This window comes from Oncorhynchus gorbuscha, linkage group LG01 (genome assembly GCF_021184085.1).
Source record: "Oncorhynchus gorbuscha isolate QuinsamMale2020 ecotype Even-year linkage group LG01, OgorEven_v1.0, whole genome shotgun sequence".
In the NCBI taxonomy this organism is placed as follows: domain Eukaryota; kingdom Metazoa; phylum Chordata; class Actinopteri; order Salmoniformes; family Salmonidae; genus Oncorhynchus; species Oncorhynchus gorbuscha.
In genome coordinates this window covers 65,605,198-65,623,387 of record NC_060173.1, presented here as the reverse complement: position 1 = coordinate 65,623,387, position 18,190 = coordinate 65,605,198, and the positions used below count along the sequence as shown (strand labels likewise).

The 18,190-nt window shown below is 45.6% G+C and overlaps 1 protein-coding gene across 1 annotated transcript in view; it reads right to left on the bottom strand.

Moving 5' to 3' along the window:
• Window positions 1-1,226: 1,226 nt before the first annotated feature.
• LOC124045917 (striated muscle preferentially expressed protein kinase-like) overlaps window positions 1,227-18,190 on the bottom strand; it is a 185,881-nt gene continuing 168,917 nt past the window's right edge. The window contains exons 30-42 of the mRNA XM_046365772.1: window positions 13,734-13,802; window positions 11,030-13,658; window positions 10,413-10,568; window positions 7,401-7,517; window positions 6,897-7,064; window positions 6,364-6,496; window positions 5,364-5,518; window positions 4,285-5,074; window positions 3,562-3,801; window positions 2,965-3,188; window positions 2,408-2,483; window positions 1,903-2,052; window positions 1,227-1,470 (exon numbers count right to left, since the gene is read on the bottom strand). Of these exons, the coding sequence (XP_046221728.1) occupies window positions 1,227-1,470; window positions 1,903-2,052; window positions 2,408-2,483; window positions 2,965-3,188; window positions 3,562-3,801; window positions 4,285-5,074; window positions 5,364-5,518; window positions 6,364-6,496; window positions 6,897-7,064; window positions 7,401-7,517; window positions 10,413-10,568; window positions 11,030-13,658; window positions 13,734-13,802 (5,151 nt within the window). The remainder of the gene's footprint in view (window positions 1,471-1,902; window positions 2,053-2,407; window positions 2,484-2,964; window positions 3,189-3,561; window positions 3,802-4,284; window positions 5,075-5,363; window positions 5,519-6,363; window positions 6,497-6,896; window positions 7,065-7,400; window positions 7,518-10,412; window positions 10,569-11,029; window positions 13,659-13,733; window positions 13,803-18,190) is intronic.

Sequence of the window (18,190 nt, the reverse complement as noted above, 5' to 3'; positions counted from 1 at the left end):
AGTGGATTGGGAGGGTTACGGTCCTGAGGAGAGGAGTTGGGTTCCGTCTCGGGACGTGCTGGACCGTTCACTCATTGATGATTTCCTCCGTTGCCGCCAGGATTCCTCCTCGAGTGCGCCAGGAGGCGCTCGGTGAGTGGGGGGTACTGTCATGTTTTGTCATTTATTATCTTGTCTTGTCCCTGTGCTTCCCATTCTATTCGTTTCCCTCTGCTGGTCTTATTAGGTTCTTTCCCTCTTTCTATCCCTCTCTCTCCCCCTCCCTCTCTCACTCTCTCGCTCTCTCTTCTCTCTATCGTTCCGTTCCTGCTCCCAGCTGTTCCTATTCCCCTAATCAATCATTTAGTCTTCCCACACCTGTTCCCGATCCTTTCCCCTGATTAGAGTCCCTATTTCTTCCTTTGTGTTCCGTTCCTGTCCTGTCGGTTCCTTGTCTAGAATTCACCGTGCTGTGTTTGTGTATCGCCCTGTCGTGTCGTGTTTTCCTCAGATGCTGCGTGGTGAGCAGGTGTCTGAGTCTGTCTGGTTCAAGTGCCTTCCCGAGGCAACCTGCTGTTCACCTGCTGTTCAAGATCGAGTCTCCAGTTGGTCCTCGTCATTTCGAGTGAAAGTTGTGTTTTTTGTTTGTATTTACTTTACTGGATTAAAGACTCTGTTTTCGCCAAGTCGCTTTTGGGTCCTCTTTCACCTGCATGACACGTTCATGCTTACAGAAAGCTATGCACCTTTACGCATCAGTTTGGACATCTTCTGCACTGTATTTATAGCTCGAAAATGCTCAAAGATAAAATTACACATGTACTAGATGTTAAGAGAAGATACAAGATACTTGGATACAAGAGGTTTAGATAAAACAATTACGAGCTTGTGAGTATTAAAAAGAGAGAGCAGAGGTTTGGAACTTTGAGCTGGCATCCAGCCCTTGAGAAACATGTATCACACCATGAAATACACAAAGAACTATTCTGTTATTGTCTCATTACAATAACATTCTCTGTAGGGACTCTATGGTGGAGGCAGAGAGGTTGTTAATATCTCGAACCAGTGCTGGATTTTGTGATTTTATGTCCATTTGTCTGAAAAGCTAAACTCACAACTCATCTCACCAGGTTAGGGGGCCAAGGGGGTTGTTCGGGGCTCGATCCTAGGACCTTTCTCATATAGATTAGGCACCTCCTTTCATGCAACAGCTCCTGCCTTCATGCATTTGACATATGAAGCCGTGCTCACTGTGTGACCGGTGTCATGGGAGATGGGGGTATAGGGCAGGTGGGGGACTGGGATGAGCTTTGGTACGACCGAAGGAGGACCTTGTGCTTGGTGGCCACACCCGCCCGCAGCTTCTGCTGCTTGTCCAGGTAGTCCTTGAGGCGTGTGGTGGTAAAGGTGAGGTTTTGCCGCCGCATCCGCATCAGGTAGGCGTCCTGGAGCCATGAGTTGTTGTAGCAGTCCTTGATGGAAGGACGGGCCCTGAAACAGAGGTCACTCCCAGGGTCAAGCAGCGCTAACTCAAAATCACAAACTATCCCACAAGGGACTGCGATACGACAGAAAAATACAAATTCTATCATTCATTCATTACGGGCTATGGCAGCCATTGGCAGCAATGTTGAATGGGTGTCGGTGTGAGGACTTAAATTCCTCAATCCTGCACTATCTATCAATGGCAGAAAAATCTGTGTATAGATCAATGTGTATAGATTAACAGCATCCAATGATTTGTAATTTTTTTGGAGTGAGTAAGATGCAGCCCTGAGAAAGTAGTTGTCCCCATACTTTATTGATATGTCAAAGAAAAATAAGAACTTGCCAATGTCAGTGCATGCGGACAGTACATAATATAATTAATTGACCAATTCATCAAAAGAAAACGGCACTTATTTGGTATCAATTATAGCTTACCAAGGGTAACTACAGAGGACCTTTTTAAAAAACAAAGAGGCACTTTGAGACACGTTCTGGTAGAGTTTTCCCACATCAAACTTGGCTGCCAAGATTCTGGCTTCAGTCTCCTGTGGATCATTCTCCATGAAAGGCAACCTGCCGCTCAGCCTGAAAACATTTGTAATGGGTTAGAAATAGGTTTGACAGAGCACTTAAAATAAACAAATTAACACAGTCAAAGATTAATGTGTAACAATTTGTGTTTTTAGTTATTTAAATGCACTATAAATAAAGTTGTCCAGCTGTAACACTGTGTAGATGGCCGCACTTTATTGTCATTTCCGTTTCAGCTCAGTCAACTCAGGAAATTAAGTGAAAGTGAATTAATTAATTAAATGACACCCTTACAGAACTGTAAAAAGACTATTGACAGTCATGAATGGTATGGTTTGAATGAACTGGGAATTGGCTTGAGTTCAAATGTGTTCAATTGGCATTGGCCCAAAGCCTTGCTCGTACTCACATGATGAAGGTCAACACGCCCACACTCCAAATGTCAGCCGGAGGGCCCACCACATCCCCCTTCAACATCTCGGGAGCTTTAGGGAAAGGTTAGGAAAAATAAAAAAGGTTAGGGAAAGGTTAGGGAGATAACGTCTGGGCATTCAGCTATAGGACACATAAAGGGACACAATGAAGGTATGTATACATACCTGGTATTAACATATGATTAATTGATCAAGTATGATTAGATCATTTATCTATTTATTGCTCTGTGCTTCTATACATGGTATTATAAGCTGACTCTTACTGTCTGTGTCGGCATTGTGCCACAGAGACAGAGCGGTTGACTACAGAACATTTGCTGCACGGAACACATTTTGATATGTCTGAAAATGTTCATATTGCCCAAGTTTCCAAGTTTTCACCTTCAATAAATATAAGGATTTCCTATTATTAATGCTTTATTGCTAAGTTGAATCAGTTAGTTATATGCTAAAATAAAAATGTTCACCCCCTGTGTTTCAACCCTCAGGAACGGGTTGAGACGCCGCGATTTAAATAATCCTCACGACTTACACATATACTCCAGAGTTCCAACAGGAGGGCTGAACTGCTTGAGGAAGAGTGGGTCAAAGGTCTGGGCGCTTCCAAAGTCTATGATCTTCACCATGTTCATGTATGTGATGATGATGTTCTCCGGCTTGATGTCTAAGTGGAGGATGCGGCGGTTGTGCAGGTAGTCCAAACCTTGCAGAACCTGAATGATGTAGCCCACCACGTCATCCTCTGAGTAGCGGAATCTGGGGGGTGGGGGGACAAGAGGGACAACAAAGGATGAAAGGGTAAATTTAATTTAAATTCTGTCAATTGAGGAAGTTAACTGAAATTCCAAATTCCTGTAATTTGATTTGAATTGAATTTATTTGGATAAAAAATTCTTCCACAAGATGTGCATTGCATTCTCAGAGGATAGCACTTAATTGAAACACTAATTTCCAAAGTGGTCCTCGATGGTAAATTGCTTTTCAATTACAAAATTTGATGGAATTGACCCCAACCCTGACCCAGGAACACTATACAAAGCAAAAGCAATCATCACGTACAAAAATATATAACAGAAATATTCCATTTATTTCCATAAGTTGGTACACCTAAGGATTTGTGCTCTCTGACCTGTCGATAAGGCTGTAGATGAGCTCTTTCCCCCTGCAGCACTCTGAGATGAGCACCAGATAGCGGGGCGTGATGTAGGCCTCGTGGAGAGCCATGATCTTATCGTGGTGGAGGGACTTGAGGATGTTGTACTCCTGCAGCACCATCTGTTTGTTGTCTAACTCGTAGGGCACGATCTTAGCCATGAACAGGTTGCCTGTGGCGTTCTCTCTACATTCTCGGATCACGCCAAAGCGGCCCCTTTAAGACAAAAAAAGCCTTTAGGTATTATGTTTCATAAGCTGTTATGAGTGTACAAACCTTTAAAATGTATTTTTAATAAAGCTTATAATATATGATGTCTCTCTAAATGTATCAACATTACACATGACTCAATAGTAATTCTAACTGAATTATAGAAAGGTTCATTTTCAGTGGAATGCATAAAAAATACAATAATTAATAACAATAATATTATGGTAAGAAAGTCTTGAGGGAAATGCTGTCTCTAAAATATGAAAGAAGTTGATGTCTACACTGTTTCCTTAACAGTCATAACCCCATTCAATGCTATAATCCTGAAATTGCACAATATTGAATAGAAAACTAAAATCTATGCAGCTGTTTGATTGGGTTACTTTCTTGCATAGGTTACACAGTTCATTAAACCACTGTGGGAGCCTAATCCCTGAGCACATCACAGTGGGAGCATTGTGAACATTTCATTTTCCATGCTTCCTTTACCTGGCCTTCTCATCCATGAAGGTGTATGGTTTCTGGGGCACTCCCTGGCGCAGGGTGCTCTCACTAGGTCGTCCACCCAAGGGCGTTCTGCATCTTGACAGTGTCATACGTGTGGGTGTAACCCCACCCTCCCCTACTGGACTCGTGCTGGAAATTAGCATGACTGGGGATGAGATGGCGGGGATGGAGAGGAAAGGTGGGGTGACGCGTGGTGTGGCAGCCAGTATTGGTGCATACATGGGCACAGACAAAGTGGGTGTACAGATGGCGGGCGCAGGGGCCACAAGTGGGGGCGGGGTCTTAATCATGGGCAAGACGATATTGACGGGACTCTGGGGTTTGGGGAGAACGATAGGGGGAGTGAGCTTGGTTATTATTGCTGGTTGAGACGGTGTAGGTTTCGTGACGTTGATGTTGAGAGTCTTGGCTTTGGCCGGGGCTGGGGCGTGCTGAGCCAGAAGCAGGCTTTGGATCTCAGAGATGGCCAGGTAGGATGGGACCTCACTAACAATCATGGGGGCGGAAGCAGCGCTGGTTGGGGTCTGAGGGACTATGGGTTTGGAATCAATAGGTTTAGAGGCGGGGGTAGTAGCGATAGGCTTGGCCGGTGGTACAGCAGAAGAGGAAGCGGAGGCAGACCGGGTCTCTCTGAATGGGGCAGAAGATGGGGCGGGGTGCACCTCTTTACTAGGCGCAGGCTTCAAGGAGGGGACGGTCATTGTTGACGTTTTGACCACTGGTGCTGCAGGGACTGTCTTCACAACGACTGATCCACTGCATTTTGTTGGCACTGTTGATTCAGAATAACACCGTTTTTAGTGTCACTTTTTTCCCTCTCGTACAATGATATAAAAGAAATACTTTTCTATGACACTTTCATATTTGATGGAGAGAATAAGAGTTTACAGGAGTTTGTCAATCTCCAGGTTTCTCAAAGCACATAATAGTGTACATGTGTGCAAACATTTAAACCACAGGGAATGTATGACAGAAAACACTCAATGTGATTTCTGTCATACAATGTGATTTTTACCTATTCATATTACTAATAGTTATTCATACTAGAAAGTAGTACATACCTGAAGCGTCCATGCACTCTACCTCTGAGAGGTTACTGTAGGGTCCTTGGCCTGCCTTGTTCACACACGCCACTCTAAACCTGAAGACACCCTCTCCTGGCAAGTCAACCACATTGTAGTAACAGTCAGCCACTCCTGTGGCCACGATGAGCCAGCTACTCTCAGCTGGGGGAGAAAGACCATAGACATAGTTTTATGTGTTCATGTTAATATATAATTAAGAAAGACACATTTCAATCATTGTCAGAGAACAAGGCCATGGAAAGAAGTTGAATGAATCATTGGGGTAATACAACTGTGATGTCTATCAGTGATTGAACAGAACAGCACTGCAATATTGCTAACGACCACAAGAGGGAAGTAGTGCGTTGGACTGCATACATTTGGCGTATTTTACAACTGCATTTGGACAGTATGGCTTTGAAGTTATACTAACAAAGTAGTGTGTGAGTGTGGCTGAATCCCAAATCACCCCCTTCCCCCACCCTTCGGCTATACATTTGCGAGTCCACGCGTACCTCCGCCATATACAGAAGTGTCCCAAAGCTGAGACATTGAAAATGATTGAGGGTGTAGGGGCTAATTAGACTGGTATCCAACACGCTCCGCAATATATTTGGAGTTTGCACAATTTCATACAAAAGAATAGAGAGGCGTGCCTAATTATATGTTATGTGCATTTGTTTTTATCGGATTTCAAAGTTTGACACAACACCTCCCAAATGAAATGTTTAACTGTTACAGAGGTTTATATATTGTACATTTATATATTGTATATTGGAATTTGTTCATTTGAATTTCATTTTTGTTTTATTATTTGAATCTGGAACATAAATTGTATCATTCAAGTCACAAGTGTGTCCTGAAGTTGATGGGTTTATTGATCTCCTCGCCACTCTCTGAAAGTCTCCCTCTGGGTTTTTTCAGCAACATGTGACAACAGAGGGCCATCTGAGAGAGTTGGTAGGGGCGAGGGCATGGTTTGGGACACCATGACTACCATGACTCACCCTCTGCTTTTCTCTCCAGAGAGTAGGTGCAGGGGGCCATACTGTCTGAGGGCTTCCAGAAAACCAGGGCAGTGTTCTTATAGCGCTGGGGAACCTCAGGAGTCCCAGGACGATTGGGTAAACCTATGAGGGCAGAAAGGTATTATCATCATTGCAACTCAGTCCTATTCAATCCAAATCAATAAATGCGTTATACCTAATATAATGCCTTAGGTAAAGAAGATTTCCAGTTGCGAGAGAGTTTGTCTAAAGATAGATACATATCAAGTTCATGGTAATTCATTTGGTATCATTTTGTGAAGTAACATAATTCAAAAGGAATTTTCACTAAACTAGAGTAGGTTAGTTGCTGTGCTGGTCAAGGGGTCTGTCCACACCTAAATAATAGAAAGTGAAACGTTGTCATATAGAAAAACAAGAAATAACCATGAAATTATTTTTCTCTGTCTTTTTGTCTTTCTCACACAGAGAGAGAGAGATTCTCTCTGTCTTGCCCTCTCTGATGTGTGTGACTCTAACTCACGAGCGAGGGAGAGGATACAGGAACTGGAGACTGAAGCTAGAAGGTTTGTTGCCACACACTCATACAGCCCTGCATCCTTCTTGGTGGTTGTCATGATCATCAGCAGCTGCCTGCCATCAGGACAGGAGGTAATGTTCATTCTGGCGTCAATCTGCAGAGGCTTCTTATCTGAGGAGGAAGAAAAAGGAACACTTTACTTTTTTATTTAACTAGGCAAGTCGGATAAGAACAAATTTGTATTTTCAATGACGGCCTAGTGGGTTAACTGCCTGTTCAGGGGCAGAATGACAGATTTGTACCTTGCCAGCTCGGGGGTTTGAACTTGCAACTTTCCGGTTACTATCCAAAGCTCTAACCACTAGGCTACCCTGCCGCCCCAGGGTAGCCTTAAAGCCAACAGGTGGAATGCATTATGATGCAGTTATAATATATTGTAAGATTTCTTACACAAAGAGTGGAGGCTAGGGATGGATTTTATATTTAGCTCTTATAATAAGCTTTTACCTTTCATCCAGGAGATGTGTGGATGGGGGCTGCCAGCTGGGAGACAGCTAAGGGTGATGGGATCTCCCTCCAGCAGGGTGTAGTCCCTCAACTTGATGTGGAACACGGGAGGGAAGTCTGGAGGAGAGACAAATTGGGAATGTGATAAATAATTAAGAAAAATAGGCATAATTTCAATCCATTTTAAGCAGTCTTTTGTTTACCTGCCTGCTGTCATCAAATGCTAACTAAGCATTTTTGTACAAACCAACCTGAAAGATTAGTGGAATCTGTGTGGGTTGCTGGACAGGTAGGATGACTGACAGTGAAGGTGAACAGGTGGTCACGTGTCAGGTGACAGAGGAATGTATGAGACTGAGGCAGGAATTCCTTTAACCATAAAGTGGTATATTTACTGAGTAGTCTGTGGTGGATTCATGGACGCACAGAACTTCTGGATCAGATGGATTTAGGGAAGAGAAAGCAGCGAGATCAGGCGATGGCAATTTCCTCCTTTTATGGAGTTGAGATCTGTAGGACATTTCCACCTGACCTAATTAAAGCACCCCTGGCCCAGCTGAGTAAATGGCAATGAATTAAAGGAGTATTCCACCAACTCCATGGGCCTTTTCTACACAACCAATGCAATTCAATATCCCCATGTCTCCAGAACAGCTGGATTTGTTGGCGAGGGATTTCTCTGACCCTTTCTGGTGGGCACTTTGTGTGATTGAGATTAAGGGATGTTTCGAGAGGCTGATATCTCACCACAGAAAGGGCACAATTTTCTGGGCTTGTAAAAACAGTCCCTTAACTAGCAATGACCTACAAAAAAATATATATTTTGCTTGACAGGTATTTCAGAGATTGCTAGCTAGTCTCTTTCAATAGCTGTGTGAATCAACATGCTGTCGACATTGATAAGCAAATTTTCATTAACAAGCTACTGTGCAGTGCCTTTGGAAAGTATTCAGACCCCTTGACTTTTTCCACATCATTTTCCTCTCATCAATCTACACACTACCCTATAATGATAGAGCAAAAACTGTTTTCTTTCTTCTAATTTATATAAAATAAAAATACATGGAAATATCACATTTACATAAGAATTAAGCTTTTAAATTATATAAGATATTTGTATGTTCATGAATGTTTAATATTACGATTATTTATATGAATTGCGCACCCAATATTAATTGCACATCCAATTTCACCGGATGTTGTCGACTGGTGTCCCGCTAGCTGGGCGCCTATCCCTAATTAATTAAACCACCTTTGACAGTGATTACAGCCTTGAGACTTCTTGGGTATGACACTAAAAGCTTGGCACACCTGTATTTGGGGAGTTTCTCCAATTCTCCGACTCTGCAGATCCTCTCACGCTATGTCAGGTTGGATGGGGAGCATCGCTGCACAGCTATTTTCAGGTCTCTCCAGAGATGTTCGATCGGGTTCAAGTCCGGGCTCTGGCTGGGTCACTCAAGGACATTCAGAGACTTGTTCCGAAGCCACTTCTGCATTGTCTTAGCTGTTGGAAGGTGAATATTCGCCCCAGTCTGAGGTCCTGAGCACTCTGGAGCAAGTTTTCATCAATAATCTCTCTAAACTTTGCTCTGTTCATTTTTGCCTCAAACCTGACTAGTCTCCCAGTCCCTGCCATAGAAAAACATCCCCACAGTATGATCCTGCCACCACCATGCTTCGCCGTAGTGATGGTGCCCGGTTTTCAAGCGTCACGCTTGGCATTCAGGCCAAAGAGTTCAATCTTGGTTTCATAAGACCAGAGAATCTTGTTTCTCATGGTCAAAGTCTTTAGGTTCATTTGGGCAATTTCCAAGCAGGCTGTCATGTGCCTTTCACTGAGGAGTGGCTTCTGTCTGGAATCTAGCTCTAGGAAGAGTCTTTGTGGTTCCAAACATCTTCCATTTAAGAATGATGGAGGCCACTGTTTTCTTGGGGACCTTCAATGCTGCAGACATTTTTTGGTACCCTTCCCCAGATCTGTGCCTTGACACAACCATGTCTTGGAGCTCTACAGACAATTTCTTCAACCTCATGCCTTTGTTTTTGCTTGACAAGCACTGTCAACTGTGGGACCTTAGTCAGGTGTGTGCCTTTTCAAATCATGTCCAATCAATTGAACTTACCACAGGTGGACTCCAATCAAGTTGTGGAAAGATCTCAAGGATGATCAACGGAAACAAAATGCACCTGAGCTCAATTTCGAGTCTCATTGCAAAGGGTCTGAATACTTAAGTAAATAAGGTATTTCTGTTTTTTGTTTTTTATACATTTGCAAACATTTCTAAAAACCTGTTTTCGCTTTGCTGAGGAAATTGTTTTATCTAATAAATTTTAGTATAAGGCTGTAATGTAACAAAATGTGGGAAAAGTCAAGGGGTCTGAAAACCTTCCGAAGGCACTGTGTATACAATCTTGAACAAATGCACCTCAATAGCTAGCTTGATTATCTAACTGTGACTGATATACCATTAGCTAATCTGGTATTGTAGCAGTTATTCTCCACGCCTCCAAATTCAATTTGTAGAAGGGAGGACTATGGCTTATTAGCTGACTTGATAGCTGGATAATGTTGCTACAACTAGCCATGTGAGCTTATATTAACCTAGCTAACTAACTACATTGACACGTTGACAACAGGCAGTACTCATACTCATGGGGAGGAGTTCAGTGGTGTTGTTGCTTGCTTGGGCCAATGCAATACTGCAGAAATCAGGAAAGTTCAAATCAAATGAATTGCACTGCATAATCAATTTCAGACACTTAGGGATGATTTTGGTTTGATATTTAACAAATGCTAATTTGGGGGACATTGACAGGTATTGTTTTTTGGGACACAATTGCTAAAGTTAGCATTTAGCGACAGCAGCCAGGTAAACAAAACCAAGGCATCATCATGGATTGCTGTTTCTCCTTGTCCACTGACTGCTGACTGCTTACAGGGTAAGGAAACCAATATTAAATAGTTTAATTTGGATGAATTTCAAGAAATTAAAGGGCTTTAAGGATTACCAGATGCCAGTCTGGTGTACAAGCGGGAGCTTAGGGTGTCATTCTCTCTGGCAATAGCCGTGGGGATGTGAGACTCCGATACCATCTTGCCCTTCTTGCTAGCTCTGGTTAGGCCCCAACGGTCCCATCGGGACCTCCTTCCTACCTCTGCCCCTGCTGGAGGGAACAAATATAACTCAAACTGAAATCAACAGAAATAGTAACGAAGAAAAAAGATGAGGTTAGCACACAAGTGAAGCCTCTATTGGAAGTTTTTATTTTATTTTCTTGTATGTCATCTCAGTATGTAAGAACAAAGGTTTGCTTGAGGAAGGGTGTGGGAAGGTTTGCATAATTATAAAACAAAAATGTGTTTTGAGTCTCTTACATTTACCAGTTCTCAAATGAACCTGCATCCTTAAAATTGGATTCAAGCACCACATAATAGTGACATTGTGTCTGTGCGGAGAAAATGCACCTTTTCTTTGTTAAAATTACATTTAGTCTAATTCTGCTAAGTAATCATCTTGAAATTAACACATATAAGACATTTTCAGGTGCAGGGGGAACGTGTTAATTCAAAATAAATGTTATTTCTATATTTGCTTGAACATTTTTAAGGCGAAGAAGTCTCGTACCTTTGGATGTTCTCTCCGACTTGATGCTGAACATAGATTCCATGGACTCTGAGGAGGTTCCGTTGCCTGACTGAGAAGCCAGCTGGTTTTGAGGGATACCGGATCCAGCCATACTCTTTAGGCTACGTCCCTCAGAAGTCGACCTGTGCAGAATGGAGAACAGGGGTGTCTTCTTGCTCTCTGGCTTGTTGGATTCCCTTTCTTCCGACGCTATCCTTCTCTCCTCCGAGGCGCTGCGGATCCTCCTGGATATCCTGGACACCGTCGACTCGATCTTCCTACGCATGGCCATAACCGGTGACTCGTTGGGCTTTTCCGGCTCCTTGTCCTCCTGCTCCGCATCAGCTTCTATTCCCCTATCCATCCTCATCGTCTCCACCTCCTTCCTCGGGCGCCTGGGAGTCACTGCTTCTTCCTCCTTGGGCTTTTCTTCCTTGCTTTCTTCCTTGCTTTCGGTTGAAGCAGTCCTCTTGAGTTGCATGGAAAGCCTTCTCATAAAGCCTTCATCCTTCTGGGTCTCGCAGAGATCCTGCACCGACTTGGATTTCTCCTCCAGTCTCCTGGGGACAAACACAAACGGCGCTCCAATGGGCCCATGGTGGGATACATCTTCGCCTGACTTGGCAGAGTCCAAAGAGGCTACTGGTTTATTCTCAGGCTTTGACCAGTTGAGTAGCTGCAGGCCTCGCGTTAGAGAATACTCACGCTTTTTGAAGCGGGCCTCAAATACTTCCTCAGAGGCAATGCCATAGAGGATTTGTCCCACTGTCGAGAGCTCACACTGGGGTGTAGTGCATGGGGAAACCTTGGGTGGACTCGGTTCCTTGGGCTCGGGGGATGCCACCCTTGAATAGACTGCAGGCTGTTCCCCTGGTGTGGATAGCAGAGTGACTGGCTTTGTTGGGCCCGGGACAGATGTAGGTGTGTTTGTAAATGTTGGTGCTAGAAATGGGGCTTGCACAGGGACTGGAGCAACCACAGGGGTGGAGTCTGTGAACAGTGGGCTAACTAGGGGCTGAAGCAAGGGGACCATGATGGTCTGCATTATGCTAGTGTACGCAGAGGTCCTACCATCTGGGAGCACAGTTAGGGCAGGTGGAGAGGGAGTCATAACATTTGCTGGTGCCCTTGAAGATGCTGGTGCTGGCGTGACCCTATTAGAACTTGTAGTAATGACCATCTTAGAAGATTTCACTTGTGCCTTCAGTTCCTTTTCTACTTTTTTTACTTCTTTTTGTACTTCTTTGTGTACTTCTTCAACTTCCCTAGCTTTTTCTTCATTGAAAGGAACAGTCTCATTTTCCTCAATCTCTTCTTTTTCTTTAAATTGTTCCTCTAATTTAAGAACCCTCACAGGAGGGCTATACTCCCTCCATGGCTCCCTCAGGGCTGTGTACTCTGGTTCCATCATCGTTTTTTCATGAATGGACTTCTCAGTCTTAATCTCCATGTCTATTGATGAGTCCTCTTCCTCCATCTTAGTTTTTGTCTCATGTTCCCTAGGCACTGGGCTTGGTGTGGGAAGTTTAGGGATAGGTTCCATGAGAGTCACGGGGCAGGAGTCATTATTGAATGGCTCAGTGAGAGCAGACATGGATATGGCCTCCTTTAGCCTTCGCTCCTCTATCTGAGCCAGCGGGATTTCCAATGGTACCCCGGTGCGTCGGTGCAGGGGAACGAGCTCTGCATCATCTCCTTGACTGAAGGAGGCGCTCTTGCGAAGGTATTTGGGTTTGAGCACGTCCACTCTGGGCTCGTCGCTGGAGACTGCCTTGGTTAATGGAGGAACCCATAAGGGGATAGTGCGTGAGTAGCGCTCCAGCAACGATGACCGCCACCTTCCATCATCCATACCCAGTGTCTCCAGCAGTGGTCCTCGCAGGCCGCTCATTTTCTTGTCAACAGAGCCACCTCGGAGCAACCTCTGCCTCATCAGCTCCAGTTTGTGAGCATAGTCCTCTTGACTCAGAGGACCTGGACTCACGCTCCTCCTAGGGAACTCCATAGATACCGCCTTTTTGAGGACTTGTCCACCTTTTTCAGTGTTTTCGTCATCTGCTCTATCTTCTGGAATGATGTGGAGTAGCAGCGCGCTGTCAGCAGAGCCCCCTCTATGCAGCTGCCCCCTTCTGGGTCCACCCTCTTGCTTGTCCAACTCCAAGCTCGAGCCTCTGCACAAGGGCCTTCTAGCATTCTCAGATACTTGTGCCAACTCTGCCAACTCCTCATCCGAAGACCCCTTGTCATTTTCTTGCATCAACCTCTTCCTGGCGCGCCCCATACCTGTGGAATCTCCAGCCTCTTTGTCTTTCCCCATGGATTCACACTCCATCGCCTCTTGGCCATGGGTGACTGCTGACCCTGAACTTTCAATAGTGCCGTTTGACCGGCTTGTGCCTTCCTGGATCTCGTTTAGAGTCATTCTTGATCCGGAGAACTCCATACTGAGTGGCATTGGAATGAAGGGCAGCTTGTCAATATCTTCGTCGGAGTCAGAGGACGATGATGGTGGGGGTGAGCCCTCTTTGAGGTGTCTGGGAACAGCGATGGAGATGTGGCTGGATGAGTCATTCAGCAACTCAGTGATGGACCTCATGACCATTTTGGATTTGTAGCTGATAAGGGACCGCTGCAAAAGACGGACATAACCAAATATAAGGTGGAAGGAGAAACAATTCAATAAAAAAAAGCTTTGATGACAAACCTGCCACTTTTGGCGCGCCACAAACTTCTTGAGGGTCTCTGTGCTTATTGCCTTCCCCTTGGTAAGGGTCTGTATGAAAAAAAATAGATTAGCATGTGTAATTTTGAAATTGCTCAATATGTTACCAAATTACACTACATGACCAAAGTATGTGGACACCTGCTCGTCGAACAACTCATTCCAAAATCATGGGCATTAATATGGAGTTGGTCACCCCTTTGCTCCTAAAACAGCCACCACTCCTCTAGGAAGGCTGTCCACTAGATGTTGGAACATTGCTGTGGGGACTTGCTTCCATTCGGCCACAAAAGCATTTATTGAGGTCTGGCACTGATATTGGGCGATTAGGCCTGGCTCACAGTCGGCGTTCCAATTCATCCCAAAGGTGTTTGATGGGGTTGAGGTCAGGGCTCTGTGCAGGCCAGTCAAGTTCTTCCACACCGATCTTGAAATACCATTTCTGCTTGGTCATCGCTTTGTGCATGGGGGGCATTGTCATGCTGAAACAGGAAAGGGCCTTTACCCAAACTGTTGCCACAAAGTTGGAAGCACATAATAAACTAGAATGTTATTGTATGCTGTAGCATTACATTTTCCCTTTACTGGAACTAAGGGGCCTAGTCCGAAACATGAAAAATAGCCTCAGACCATTATTCCTCCTCCGCCAAACTTTACAGTTGGCACTATACATTCGGGGCAGGTAGCGTTCTCCTGGCATCTGCCAAACCCAGATTCATCCGTCGGACTTCCAGATGGTGAAGCGTGATTCATCACTCCAGAGAACTTTTCCACTGCTCCAGAGTCCAATGGTGGTAAGCTTGACACCACTTCAGCAGACACTTGGCATTGCACATGGTAATCTTAGATTTTTGTGAAGCTGCTCTGCCATGGAAACCCATTTCATGAAGCTCCCGACAAACAGTTATTGTGCTAACGTTGCTTCCAGAGGCAGTTTGGAACTCGGTAGTGTGTGTTGAAACTGAGGAAAGACAGCAGCCTGCGGCCCCATTCTGTGAGCTTGTGTGGCCTACCACTTCGCGGCTGAGCCATTGTTCCTCCTAGATGTTTCCACTTCACAATAACAGCACTTACAGTTGACCGGGGTAGCTCTAGCAGGGATGAAATTTTACGATCTGACTTGTTAGAAAGTTGACATCCTATGACGGTGCCACGTTGAAAGTCACTGAGCTCTTCAGTAAGGCTATTCTACTACCAATGTTTGCCTATGGAGATTGCAATGCTGTGTGCTCAATTTTATACACCTGTCAGCAATGGGTGTGGCTGAAATAGCCACTAATTTGAAGGGATGTCCACATACGTGTGTATATATAGTGTATATGATGATGCATCTCTAGTCAGATCAGATCCGGTTTCGGTTGGAGCGAGTGGTCGCATCTGCACTTCGCTCCCACGGGTAGTATAACTTTTTCATTATATTTCATTATATCACAACGGTTTGATTTGTCTTATCTTAGCAATTTCTTCTCAGCTAGCTACATAGCCGTCTTTGTATCAAAGATAATTGCGTAATTATCGTATTTCGCCGTCCTAACGTAGTCTTCACTAGCCAGCTAGCTAACGTCCACTGATTAGCTGCACTGGAGAAACTATTACACTCAACTGAACGACTTGATTAGTTTAGTGTTAGCTAGCTACATAGCTGTCTTTGCTGTCTTCGTATCATCGTATCCAAGATAATTGTGTTGTTTAGGTTTAGAGTGTGTAGTCTTAGAGTGATTATCTTAATTTACCGAGGTTAGCTAGCCAGCTATTTGTCGTCCTTAACGTAGGTGACTCTGCTAGCTAGCCAACGCTAGCCAACGTCTTCTGTATAGAACTCAACTACCCGGTCGCATTCACAGGTAGTATCACATTTTCACTTCATTTCATTACAGTACAACGGTTTGATTTGTTTGATCGTAGCTAGCTACTTAGCTTTGTGTAGTCTAGAGCGATTTTCTAGGTTCGCTAGCCATCTATTGTCGTTCTTTTAACGCAACGTAACGTAAACAACACTGCTAGCTAGCCTGCTAGCCCCCGAATAGCAACACTGCAGAAACTATTACACTCAACGGAACGACTTGATTAGTGTAGTGTCAACAACGCACCCACTGCCAGCTGGCCTACTTCAGCAGTACTGTATCATTTTAATCATTTTAGTCAATAAGATTCTTGCTACGTAGCTTAACTTTCTGAACATTCGAGACGTGTAGTCCACTTGTCATTCCAATCTCCTTTGCATTAGCGTAGCCTCTTCTGTAGCCTGTCAACTATGTGTCTGTTTATCCCTGTTCTCTCCTCTCTGCACAGACCATACAAACGCTCCTCACCGCGTGGCCGCGGCCACCCTACTCTGGTGGTCCCAGCGCGCACGACCCACGTGGAGTTCCAGGTCTCCGGTAGCCTCTGGAACTGCCAATCTGTGGTCAACAAGGCAGAGTTCATCTCAGCCTATGCCTCCCTCCAGTCCCTCGACTTCTTGGCACTGACGGAAACATGGATCACCACAGACAACACTGCTACTCCTACTGCTCTCTCTTCGTCCGCCCACGTGTTCTCGCACACCCCGAGAGCGTCTGGTCAGCGGGGTGGTGGCACCGGGATCCTCATCTCTCCCAAGTGGTCATTCTCTCTTTCTCCCCTTACCCATCTGTCTATCGCCTCCTTTGAATTCCATGCTGTCACAGTTACTAGCCCTTTCAAGCTTAACATCCTTATCATTTATCGCCCTCCAGGTTCCCTCGGAGAGTTCATCAATGAGCTTGATGCCTTGATAAGCTCCTTTCCTGAGGACGGCTCACCTCTCACAGTTCTGGGCGACTTTAACCTCCCCACGTCTACCTTTGACTCTTTCCTCTCTGCCTCCTTCTTTCCACTCCTCTCCTCTTTTGACCTCACCCTCTCACCTTCCCCCCCTACTCACAACGCAGGCAATACGCTCGACCTCATCTTTACTAGATGCTGTTCTTCCACTAACCTCATTGCAACTCCCCTCCAAGTCTCCGACCACTGCCTTGTATCCTTTTCCCTCTCGCTCTCATCCAACACCTCCCACACTGCCCCTACTCGGATGGTATCGCGCCGTCCCAACCTTCGCTCTCTCTCCCCCTACTCTCTCCTCTTCCATCCTATCATCTCTTCCCTCCGCTCAAACCTTCTCCCACCTATCTCCTGATTCTGCCTCCTCAACCCTCCTCTCCTCCCTCTCTGCATCCCTTGACTCTCTATGTCCCCTATCCTCCAGGCCGGCTCAGTCCTCCCCTCCCGCTCCGTGGCTCGATGACTCATTGCGAGCTCACAGAACAGGGCTCCGGGCAGCCGAGCGGAAATGGAGGAAAACTCGCCTCCCTGCGGACCTGGCATCCTTTCACTCCCTCCTCTCTACATTTTCCTCCTCTGTCTCTGCTGCTAAAGCCACTTTCTACCACGCTAAATTCCAAGCATCTGCCTCTAACCCTAGGAAGCTCTTTGCCACCTTCTCCTCCCTCCTGAATCCTCCGCCCCCTCCCCCCTCCTCCCTCTCTGCAGATGACTTCGTCAACCATTTTGAAAAGAAGGTCGACGACATCCGATCCTCGTTTGCTAAGTCAAACGACACCGCTGGTTCTGCTCACACTGCCCTACCCTGTGCTCTGACCTCTTTCTCCCCTCTCTCTCCAGATGAAATCTCGCGTCTTGTGACGGCCGGCCGCCCAACAACCTGCCCGCTTGACCCTATCCCCTCCTCTCTTCTCCAGACCATTTCCGGAGACCTTCTCCCTTACCTCACCTCGCTCATCAACTCATCCCTGACCGCTGGCTACGTCCCTTCCGTCTTCAAGAGAGCGAGAGTTGCACCCCTTCTGAAAAAACCTACACTCGATCCCTCCGATGTCAACAATTACAGACCAGTATCCCTTCTTTCTTTTCTCTCCAAAACTCTTGAACGTGCCGTCCTTGGCCAGCTCTCCTGCTATCTCTCTCTGAATGACCTTCTTGATCCAAATCAGTCAGGTTTCAAGACTAGTCATTCAACTGAGACTGCTCTCCTCTGTATCACGGAGGCGCTCCGCACTGCTAAAGCTAACTCTCTCTCTCTGCTCTCATCCTTCTAGATCTATCGGCTGCCTTCGATACTGTGAACCATCAGATCCTCCTCTCCACCCTCTCCGAGTTGGGCATCTCTGGCGCGGCCCACGCTTGGATTGCGTCCTACCTGACAGGTCGCTCCTACCAGGTGGCGTGGCGAGAATCTGTCTCCTCACCACGCGCTCTCACCACTGGTGTCCCCCAGGGCTCTGTTCTTGGCCCTCTCCTATTCTCGCTATACACCAAGTCACTTGGCTCTGTCATAACCTCACATGGTCTCTCTTATCATTGCTATGCAGACGACACACAATTAATCTTCTCCTTTCCCCCTTCTGATGACCAGGTGGCGAATCGCATCTCTGCATGTCTGGCAGACATATCAGTGTGGA